At 40.0% G+C, this 11,480-nt stretch overlaps 3 protein-coding genes across 3 annotated transcripts; 2 read left to right on the top strand and 1 right to left on the bottom strand.

Moving 5' to 3' along the window:
• The first annotated feature begins 3,956 nt into the window (after nucleotides 1–3,956).
• LOC128298060 (uncharacterized) lies at nucleotides 3,957–8,637 on the top strand. The gene is made up of 6 exons (XM_053033792.1): nucleotides 3,957–4,074; nucleotides 6,380–6,934; nucleotides 7,009–7,460; nucleotides 7,533–7,688; nucleotides 7,770–8,073; nucleotides 8,152–8,637. Exons 1-6 carry the CDS (start codon nucleotides 3,957–3,959, stop codon nucleotides 8,313–8,315), a joined length of 1,749 nt encoding a protein of 582 aa, XP_052889752.1. The 3' UTR covers nucleotides 8,316–8,637.
• Nucleotides 8,638–9,352: 715 nt separating this feature from the next.
• Nucleotides 9,353–10,785, top strand: LOC128299300 (uncharacterized). The gene is made up of 2 exons (XM_053035218.1): nucleotides 9,353–9,513; nucleotides 9,592–10,785. The coding sequence occupies exons 1-2, from the start codon at nucleotides 9,397–9,399 to the stop codon at nucleotides 10,681–10,683; spliced, it is 1,209 nt and encodes a 402-aa protein (XP_052891178.1). The 5' UTR covers nucleotides 9,353–9,396; the 3' UTR covers nucleotides 10,684–10,785.
• Nucleotides 10,577–11,453, bottom strand: LOC128296793 (uncharacterized; the record flags this gene model as incomplete). The annotated part of the gene is made up of 1 exon (XM_053032281.1): nucleotides 10,577–11,453. A coding segment is annotated over one exon (435 nt), but the record flags the coding sequence as incomplete, so codon positions are not given.
• Between the last annotated feature and the right edge of the window lie 27 nt (nucleotides 11,454–11,480).

The following is an 11,480-nucleotide window of genomic DNA, read 5'->3' as shown; positions in this document are numbered from 1 at the left end:
TCGTAACGAATCCACCAACTTTACTTTCTCCAAGCAACATAATTTTTTCTTTTTTCTGCTTTAAGAAAAAAAAACATAAACAATTTCATTTCCAGAGCAAATTGCTTATGTACTAACGTTTAAACAAACACTAATGATATCTGTACTATTCGAGGGAACTTAACAGATAAAAGATTTTTTGTTGTTGTGAAAATTATTTTCAAATTTATTGTAAAATTATCTCTAATTTTAATGCAGAGCGTCTAGATGATAAGAAATCAACTTTAAAACAGACACCTATATGACACCCATTATGTTGCATACATTAACGATGCCGTTGCTAGTGCTGGAATGATTTCCAAATTGTTGTTGTCATTGACATTTATCGTTCTGGCTTCATTCGAGGGTAAAAGCAACCGGTTACGGGCCCCTTGTATTTTGTTTATTTTTGTATGACAAACTGTAAGTTAATGTTTCTTTGCCTTTTATTACTGTTGCAGTAAGAATTTGAAACCATAACCAGACATTATGCGAACAAAACAACGAACCAAGTAAAATATTCCTTCTCACAACTTTAACAAGTAGCGTGATAAGACTTGTAGATCAATAAAAGTCGCTGTGGTTCGTCATTCTGTCTGCTTAATAATATCGCGTGAAAACTTTCAACAAAACGTGAATAGGTCAATTCTACTTTCTCATCCGTTTGTGCTAATTAGGAAGGTATAGTACGGTTCAAAGCTATACCTGTTTAGCTGTTTCGGTAAGCAAAATTTCGGTAAGCATTCTGTACTTAAGCATGACAGACAAACAAATGCTTTCCAACATTTGTTTTCCGCACGAAAAAATATAAACATTTCCACCAATGCCAAATGAAGAATAATGCACGAAACAAATATTTCTACTCTCAAATTTAGGCCATACAAACCGGTATCTCGACCGAAATCAATCCATCAACGCCGCAAGGGAGGCAGCTGGTGCATCATGTACTATACGTTCAAGTTATTAAACATGTTGCTCATTGATTCGGCACAACATCGCCGCACAAGGGCGGCTTTCCGGTCGAGCGTAATAATGGTCCTATCTATTTATTATGAAATCTCTCCATACGTGCCATATGGTGATGAACGCTCTTTTTCAGTAGTTGCCCAGCGTAAATCTTCGCTAAAGAGCCTCATCGTCATCCAATCAATCGCCCATTTGCATAATCGAGGTCAGGTGGCCGGGTTCAGTTGCTCATTAATGCAATTGTCTTACGTTTGGCAATGCTTCACATTTCATGAATATAGATTAACATACATAAAACGTACACTACACACAATGGTTGAACTAACAATGTTTACTCTAACTAACTAACTAACTTTGTGCCTAAACGGCTCTCTTCACTAAATGAAAACTAAGAATCTGATAATTTTCGATCGATTGTACTAGTTTTATTTACAGGCTTTTGGCGGATCAGACGAACCTTTGCCCACAATGTTCCGTTGTTTGATATTCCGTCCCAAGATGGTTCGCTGGCCTCGTGATTGCCGCATCAATGAGCGTCAAAGTAGCTCAAGATCGCTCCAAAACTTGATAAACGGTTGAAATTGGAAGCTCTTGATACGCAAATTACACGACCAACGGAATAAAAGGCTCGAAGAGTGGGAATCGGTTGATGATCGCTCAGCAATATACCTACAATGACCCACCACGCTGCATGCGTACTATCACCTTTGTGTACATGTGTATTTCTTTCTTCGGTCGTTCATTTTTTTTATCAGCAGCACGATGAAGCAGACAGAAAGCTTACACGATCACGCTTTTTCGTAAACCGTGGCGTAGCACTGCACAACCACGCGCTACTGTTGACCACGCTTGCATGTACCCATGAACAGCGTCTTCCTATTCCTTCTTTCCACACGAGCTTTCGCGGATTTGCGGTCCACCGAGTTGCAGCAAACGAAATAACACTACCAGCATACGATGCATTTCTATTCCCCGGCAACCGTTGTTTAACCCGCACTACTAACACTAACGCACTACCGTACCACACTACTCCAGCTGTTAGGCACGGCCGTTAACATTGCTTTCATCACCGAAGCGAGAAGAGCACGGAATTCACGCTGCTCACAGTAAAGCACACAAAAAGCGTAGAGCAACAGGTGCAGTATATTATATTCGATTTGAAGGTGTAGAAAGCACATATTCCAATAATTCAACCGGATTAAGGTTGTAATTTTTTTTCTAACAAATCGCTTCTTCTCCTTAAATAAATATAAAGGAGATCTTTATGATTTAATTTTTTGGGCTTAATTTTACATGCGCTTTATTAAGCGCAGTTAACATTTAGAATAATATGATTGTTTGAACAAAAAACAATTTCAATAACTAACAAATAACATTAAACACATTACGCAACAATACTATGACTTTATTTTCCTATAGCCGAATATTCAATCCTGCATACAGATGATTGTTCCGGATGAGATTTTGGACCAGTTCTGTTGTGTGAAAATTGGTGCCACTACCAATACACCACTGGGACGCCCATAACAAAGCTTAAGTAATCATTATTATTTTTACGATTTCGTACAAGTATTAAGTAGATTATTTTTATTTATCTACTCAAGTTAAAACGAACTTCGATAGATAGACTTTAGTGTCAATGTGGAGTACTCTGCTTACAAGAATGCATTGAAATTGCATAGCATTGAAAATTTAGTAAATTTGAATATTGAAGTATTATTGTTCAATATTCATTAATGTATGATGACTCAGACTTATAAAATATAGCCAACGAATCAAAAAATATCTCTTATTGGAGAAATTTTAAAACAGTGTTATGAAAAATTATTGGTGGTAGCGGAGCCGGTCCTCACACGAATAGACCGGACCAATCCTCCGTAGCATGGACTGACTATCCGGCTTCGTGGATAAGTCGATAAGTCGCTATAAGTTAGAAGGCCAGGCCGTTCTAACGAAAAAAACATAAAAATGAATAAAAATGATCAAATATGGGCCACAGCTGTTGGACTCTCTAACTTGAAAAATGTCGAAAGCTAAAACAACCCTGAAGCGCTAACTTTGAACAGCTCTGTATTTCGCAGACCCACCAATTCATGAACGAGCATCAGCTGTTGGTGAGCTGCGAACAGAAATTTCGTACGCAGCTCCGTTTAGTTTATAGCGTGGCTTTCGATCAGTTCGGTTCGGTTGTGCCTTTGCGCGGCATTCCACTGATGGGCCGTGATTGTCTTCAGTGGTACTGCAGGTTCGCAACAACTGGTGTGTAGTCTGCGCGCAACTTTATTCTACATTGGCACTATGGTGTCTGTCCAACTGAACGCGAATATATCCGATTCGGAATAAGTACCAAACCCTATCCAGTCTCGATTGCCGGTAAACGGTTTCGCCGCTTTCCAAAAGAGTACTCTTCTATGGGCCAGTTTGCCCATAGTGCGCTATTTAAACAAAATCAAACGAACGGGATTTTCATTTAAAACGGTACATAACAATTCAATTTTACTGGCCACATATGCCGAATATCATCCTATATCTGATGTATCCCGGTGTTGCAGTGTGTTAAACTTTTCTCGTACAGTTGTGTGTCAGCGTGTGTGTGTGTGTGTGTGTGTGTGTGTGTGTGTGAGAGAGAGAGAGAGAGAGAGAGAGAGAGAGAGAGAGAGAGAGTTGGTGTGGGTGTGTTTACAGTAATGCTGTAATCGTGGTAATGATTCTTGGCATTTAAATCACATTCAGGGTTCCCAGTTCCCAGCTTGACCAGTATGATCGAAAGATTTCAACGCGTGTGAAATTTGCTTCAACCTTTTCCCTCGCGGAAGTGCGTCGTCGTGACCGAAAGTAACCACCAAAGTGTTGTGCAGATTGTGTTTCGCGAAAAAGACGACAATATTCGTCTGCCCTTATGCTTAAGCTATCGCGCAACTCCGCATCCGATCCCCGTACGGTGTTGAGCAGCGTGTTTCTCCAGCGGGAACATGAACTTTGTGAAACCGTACAAAAGTATTTGCTTTATTTTTTTGGGATTACTATCAGCACTAAAATGTCAGTCATTAGAAAGCGAAGACTTGCATCACCTGTCGGATCGAGAAAAAGGTAGGTTGCAGTGGGATAGGTGGACGTTAACTTGCACGCTTTAATAGCTGCTCTGTTATTTAAGCAAGAGTGTTCCGAAACTTTTGAGTCCTTTCACTCAATGGCTTTAAAACGCTTCCAGCAACTTCTTGTCACTATCGCCTTTCTCGCATGAATTGACCATTTGGCTTGTTGGCTAACGCATGTGTTGTGCATTCGATTGCATGTCTAGGAATTCATCGATTTAGTCCGCTAGCTATTCGTACTCGTTGAAGTCGTTTCCTTCCTTCTTTCTCCAACCTTGCGTTGAACTTGACTTTGGCTTGGTTGTTGTTAAGCATTGCTTGCTGCCAATTCACAAACCCGTTCGTGGTTCGGGCTGCAGAAATAAGTGAAAGTTTTGAGAAAAGCGACGTTCACTCATGGATCATGCGACCGACCCGACAGACAGACACATTTCGCCTTTTGGGTGTCACGTATGGCAAAAAGAGAGTAATACGGCGAACACTTTTTCCCTGAACCGAACCATTGTGAGAATTGGTGGGACTGATTGTTTTAAGCACAAGTAGCACATTTTTTAGATACTTTCTGAACAATTGTGTAGATTTCATAGTACACATAGTTCCTCCACACTCATGATCGGGATCATCTAGTGATATAATGTATCAACTCAACTATCTTCAAAAACATATCTCCATATCTGCAAGAACAATTTTCCAACTTATTTTGATTCTGACTATTACTCAAACAATTGATTGTTTCAATACCCAAGCAAGAATACTGAGACAAATTTTCAAAATCCATTTACCAGGAAAGTGTAAACTCATCCTCATGCGAAAACGCATGTGTTCAATCTTCGCAATAACGTTTGCCGAATCGGGGTCAAGAATTTCTTGAAGACTACCGATTGACTTGAAATTTCAGATCATCAGATTACTAAATTGAACATTTCCAAATTTAAATTCAACCTTCTCCCCCAAATCGTTATCATCCATTAATAGATTTAATTATCATTCCGATTAGAGTTGAGTGAATCTGTTTCAGATCCATGAATTCGAATGATTTTTTTAGCTGAATGAATGAATCTGAATTTCTATTTCAAAGAATAATAAATTCTAAAATACCCTTCTGGGGATCACCGGGGGCCCAAACTCTTTTGAAAGTCGTATTACAGATTTGAATGACTCCCCACTACTTTTTCGTTTCTAAGAAAAGCTAAATTTAAATACTCCGTTTTATGTTATTTTACTATTCAGAATTTCGGCTCCTTGCAGTATTGACAGTCGCATATGGACTGAAGAGTATACAATGTTCAGACATTTTCTCCATGCCATTTCCGGATATGACTAGATTAATTCCTACACATGCGTCGCATGTACTTGCACACCTTTTCCTAAATCAAATTAACATACATTAATATATGCAAGAGATGAACCATGGTAACATAAATCAGCGAAACGGATCATAGTTATTTAGTATGCCATTTATTAAGAACATTAAATCACTTACCGTGGACGACCTAAAAGGACTTTACAGGCTGGGTCGTCCGGTGTCATTCTCATGACGTGACCAGCCCACCGGACCCTGGCGAGTCTAATCCGCTGTACGACAGTAAGTTCACCGTAGAGCTCATAGAGCTCGTCATTGTGGCGATTATTCTATTGTTCTTCCCCTCATACGGGGCCAAAAATCTTTCTGAGCATCGAACACAACTCTCGAACGCGGCTAAGAGGGTTTCGTCAGTTTTGAATAGAGCCTATGTCTCAGCGCCGTATGTTAGTACTGGAACTTTATAGGTTCTATATAGTCCCAGCTTCGTTCGTCGCGACAGGTGTTTTGAGTGGAGAAGAAACATTCAGAACATTGAAATGCTGTTATCAAATCAAGCCTGTGAGTTAATCTCCAGTTTAAACAGTAAAAAAAACATTTAAAAATGATTTCGGTTCTATGATCTCGACCCGCGTTGAAATGTCGTGCAACGAATCTCATGTGAACTTTGTCCTATGCAACCAAGTCTAACGAACCGGTTACGTGCTAACATAAGTCTAGTAAGACAGTAGATATGCCTAGTAAATAGTTCATCCAAAGTAGTAGACGTAAACATGATAGATGGTGAAGCCATAACGAAATATTTTCAAAAATTTATAACCAAAAAAAACTGCAGTAGTGTTGTCTTACTTATTTTTAATTCATGTTTTTTCCATATCTTTTTACTTATTTTTAATCCATGTATCATTATCATTATCTATTTGTTTAAAATTAATTAAAATATGACTTACAAAATATATTTATCTAATATACGTACGTTTTACTTATCTCTTTGTAGTGGAGGCGCTAGTAAAACAATGGGCACCGTTAGTATGGTTGGCACCGAATGAAAAGTATATGCCCGGAGATGTTTCCAAATTTCTCGAACACGTACATGCAGAAGAGGCAAAGGTAGTTACAGCTTATCCGGGCAGCGAAATTACGGAACTCGATGATCTCAAACATTACGACGATGGGATGACTAACGAACTGTCATACTACGATCCGGTAGATCAGCGTCAGGGCCGCTTTCGCAATAAAAGAAACTTCAAGGATCCATCTATATCGTTGGACTTGCTTTTCAATTTTCCTATTGGAAATGAGTCGAAAAATTGGTACCTGGTGACCAACAACGACATCGATGAGCTGATCACTCATAAGGAATCCTTCCTACATGGACAAAACCCGCTCAATGAAAATGTGCCAATCTACGCCGTGGTCAGCATGTGCAAGCATCCGCTCTCCGAAATGCCTCACAAGCCGGAATCTAGCTTACCGTTTACACAACCAGCAACGACAACCACATATCCTTCGACCCATCTGCTTCATAGTAAAAACAACAATCAAGAAAACGGTATGGCAAACACGATCCATTTGTGAATTTGTACATTGTAACTATTTTCATACATACTGTTTAATCTATTCTAGAAGTGGCATACACAGCAAAAGATCGGCCACAGTACAAGCGAAATCCGTATGCTCCAACGCCGAAAAACATTTTTGAACTGCAACCAAACTTACGTCAGACGATGAATAAGGTGGAAAAAAGTATCCGTCTGATTCGGAGAAAACGAGACCTGGTGGAGCCAACTACACTCCCTGGTAAAACGTCTGATAGCACAGATATACCACCGATCCAAGATGCTGATGACATCACCGTAGGTAGGAAGGTTATTATCGATTCCGACAACGGAAACGGTAAGCACAATTCCAACTCCAACACGGACGATTCCGTGGAAAGTTTACTGAGAAGCGAGGAAAACGAAGAATGGGAAACGATCACCGAGCGGAGGCATGATACTGAACGATATCACGCGGAACTGTCTCATGAGTATCCACACTTTCATGTTACGTATTGGATGTTCTATCCCTACAGCCAGGTAGGACAACTGTCATAAATAGGCTGCTTGTCGAATACTCACTTATCTAATTACTCGATCGTCTTGTTGCAGGGTAAAATAATGTGTACCATTGATTTGGGTCCGTTCGGTCCATGGCCGATACCTTTAATCTTTGGCATGTGTCTGGGTACAAAGAAAGAGTTTGGCAGCCACGTAGGCGATTGGGAGCATATGAGCCTGTATTTTCGGGGAAGAAAGGAACCAGATGTAAGCAGTCTTAACGTTATCTTACCTTCCTCACACCTTGCAATAATTTGTAGTAGCTAATATTGATTTCCTTCATTGCAGGAAATGTACGTGTCGGCACATGATGCAGGGGCATTCTATTCGTACGAAAGGTTAACTGGGACGTTCGAATATCATAGTCAGGAAACGAGAAAGGGAATTCTTCAACAGCCAACCTTTCCCAAGACGGTCGTTACATCAAGCAATCATCCCGTGCTTTTTGCAGCAGAGGGTTCTCATGGTTTGTGGACTGCGCCCGGGAAACACAAATTTGTTCGCGTTCCCCGTCTCTATGACATTAACGGATTCGGTTTGCCTTGGACAACGTGGAGAAACGTTCAGGTCATCTACGAGAATGGTGTCCAAGGTTGAACAACAAATGGATGAGTGAAATAGTGTGTTCCTTGCCACACTCACGTGTTTATTGGTTACCATATATTTGCAGGACGCAGTTCACTACAGCCAAAATGGATGAAATTTAACGGAAGATGGGGTAATCCGAAAACAAAATGCCATCCACTGAAAAGGATCGGTTTACACATATGTGAACTGACCGATGGGCCTACCGGAATCCCGCGTAAAAAACATCACTTCAAATGCAAAGCATAACATCCAAAGGCGCTACACAAAAACCACCCTATTGATCATCCCAAACGAAGGAGGATATGATTTAGTTGATGGCATACCAGTTCCTGGGAGTTAATTGCAACCTATCCCACCCTTCCTGCTATAGGATGCGAGAAGCTCTCGTAGCATTACTATTTATATTCCCCTTATTTATTATGACTTGTAGCTGGCTTCTTTTTATGTTGTCTGTTTTTTCGTTTTTAAAATATGCTCTTGTCTTTCGCCAATACCACGTTAAGAATGGCTGATGAGCACAGCTATTAACTGCTGATGCATGATCATTCCGATCGCGGTTCAATGCATTTTGTGCCCTGTTGTATATAATAAGCCGTTTCATTGGTATGTTATCATATATGTGCTGCTCTTGAATGTAAATAAAAACTTAAATTAAATTTTTTAAATACGATCGAACTTTCGCCGCATGTGTTTGCACTTATCAATCCGAAACGAAGAAGTTCTCTTCTAAGTACGTTGAATACTTTCGTTACGAGTTTAACGATTCTTCGTACATATAGCCAGTAAAGGTAATGTGACAAGTAATATGGGATTTGGATAGCTATGATCAACTAGTTATCATCAGCCAATTAAAGTCAAACTAAAACTTACCATTTAATTTGCTCGATGTCGGTAAATGTAGAGACGGCCGTTTTTGCACAAACATTCAACCTGCTCCAACCGTGCAGCTGCTGGTATCGAGCATTGACCATGCAAGAAAGTTGCATATTCTGTTTTGATTTCAAGCCAGCTGTCAATGAAAGTCAGTGGCTCTGAATAAGCAAAAAGGGTTTCAAAAAATAATAAGATTGAGCATGGACAACGATGTTATGGCGTATTTTTTAATTCTTCAACATCAAGTGTTTATTTTCAAAATTGATTTCAGCTGAGCATATCGTTTATTCCCGCAATTCCATAAATCATCTAGCATTATAAAAGCAATGATAATTGATTGTCTTTGATGATGTCCTGCTGACAACCAAATTAAACACATTGCAATGACAGAAACACCCCGTAAAACCAAAATAAACTAACCACTTCGGCTTCAGTCCAAACATTAAATCGAATTATGACTGGAAATACGGTCAATCCATTTGAGCATCTGATCCAGCAATTACACAAAGATCAACATTGTACGGACAAACTACCTGTTCGAAAGATATACATCGACGAAGATCCAGCGAAGGTAAGCAAACTGATCGCCGGCTGTTGCATCGATGTTCAACTTCCTTTACCTACCTCCTCATTATGTCTACCGCTTCAGGAACAAGTTGTGCCATGTCCTCGTTGCTCAAATCGAAATCAACAAAACATGGTGCGTTATCTGTTCGTGAACTTAAGGGAAGCTATATACAAATGTGAAGCGTATGATTGTATGTACCCCTTCCGGAATTTTAAGTTTAAAAATTTCGAAGAATGCACAGTGTACCGATATGAACTGCAATCACAGCACGATTTCGCCTCGGATTATGTGAACAACTTGCCGAACAGTTGCAATACTTTCGACAATACGATCGAACACATAGGTGCGATAGACTTCAACATGGATTTTTTATCTTGCGAAGGTGTGGCCGACGTTAACCAGCAACCGGCAACAACACAAACTGTTTCTCATGCTACACATTACAGTAATTCTTCAACTAACTTCGATACCGGATTTATTGATGAAATTCTTGAAGATTTATTTCCTACCTCGTCGAATCCAATGTCTGATATGAAGAAGGAACAGGAAGCGGAGGCAGTTTCCGTTGATGGAACATCCACCTCAATGACACATGTTAATTCATCGTACAGCCCCATCACACAATGCAGCAGTGTTCGTAAGCTGGAAAAATGTCTCAAAGTGTTTGAGAAACCACAAAAGATTAATGAAGATGATGTATTCAAGAAACCAAAGGCACCGAAAAACGTTAACCTTGTTGTAGAGCATATCACGCCTACGAAACTAAGGATAAAAAGAGTTGCGCTAGCGAAAAGTAAATTGCACACCATGGGAAGCAGCAAACGTAGTGACAGACCAGCCCAGCCCTTTCCACTCGATATTGTTTCAAACGGTACGCTGGAGTTGAAGCATGCAAGGGCGTTGGTTAAAAGAAAGAAATTAAAGCCCTTAGACTTGCTATGTAAACTTAAAACACTAACAGAACAAATACCTTCAGATAGTTCACCAGTATTGTGTCAACCAATTAGACGAAAGAGTCCCAGTAGTGCTAAAGTGCAAAAGATGCTTAACTTTATACAACGCAGTATGAAAACGGAAGATAGCGAAAGCGAAAGCTTTAAATCTGTTGAGACTGTAACGGATGCTGAGAGGAACTATTGCAATAGAAATTCTCACAACATAGTCGAAGCATAGTTTCTCCTTCCGGGGAAATAGGCAGGTTGTTACATTTTATAGATTAGTCGCATTTTTACATTGTAAATAAAAAAAATAAATAAAAACTAATGATACCTAAATACTGCAAATTTTCGCATGCAGGAAGTATTCGATCGATCGTCCGAAAGTATGTAAAGGTCGACAGTTACATTCCGTGGCAACATTTAAATTGATAAAAGTAAAACAACAAACGAACATAAAATCCTTGGCCTTGTATTAAAAAAAACTTAAAACAGAGACTCGATGCACCGCTGAAACATTTGAAATAATATGCTCTCATGTCGAAACCCAATGATTACCATTCGATATAACTACTATTCGTCGGTGGTCAGATGCAATCGTTCGGCAAAGTATTCTTCCCGAGCGACACCAATAATAGCGCACGCAACACAGTTACCCGAGTTTCCTGTTGTTTTACTGTAGTCGTGGTTTCCGCGGCCTAAATCATCTTCAAATTCTGTTATGGAAAGGGTACGGCCAATGATGCTTCGGTCACCGACAAGCGTAATATTTTTGTTCGCAATCTGTATCTTGGCTAGCCCGGTGCTGTACGCTATGATGTTACCAAGATCACCGGCATGACAGTTGTTGTTCTCTGGTGAACCGTGATCATTTCCATCCGGGTTGTAGTGTGGCCCAGTGGAGAGACATCCACGTGAAAAGTCACCAAACTCATGAATGTGAAATCCATGCTTTCCCGGCCGTAAACCTTCTGCTGCGCCAGTGATAGCTACGGAAGTTCCCTGAAAGAATGGGCGGAGGGGATCGTTTAAGGA

Source organism: Anopheles moucheti, chromosome 2 (assembly GCF_943734755.1).
Source record: "Anopheles moucheti chromosome 2, idAnoMoucSN_F20_07, whole genome shotgun sequence".
Taxonomy (NCBI): domain Eukaryota; kingdom Metazoa; phylum Arthropoda; class Insecta; order Diptera; family Culicidae; genus Anopheles; species Anopheles moucheti.
The sequence above is the reverse complement of the archived record's forward strand: the minus strand, read 5'-3'. Positions and strand labels throughout refer to the sequence as shown.

Coding starts and splice junctions, on each gene's coding strand:
- LOC128298060 (XM_053033792.1), top strand. CDS start 3,957: ATGAACTTTGTGAAACCGTACAAAAGTATTTGCTTTATTTTTTTGGGA. Junction 7,461..7,532: donor TGTTCTATCCCTACAGCCAG/GTAGGACAACTG, acceptor GTCTTGTTGCAG/GGTAAAATAATGTGTACCAT. Junction 7,689..7,769: donor GGGGAAGAAAGGAACCAGAT/GTAAGCAGTCTT, acceptor CCTTCATTGCAG/GAAATGTACGTGTCGGCACA.
- LOC128299300 (XM_053035218.1), top strand. CDS start 9,397: ATGACTGGAAATACGGTCAATCCATTTGAGCATCTGATCCAGCAATTA. Junction 9,514..9,591: donor TCGACGAAGATCCAGCGAAG/GTAAGCAAACTG, acceptor CTACCGCTTCAG/GAACAAGTTGTGCCATGTCC.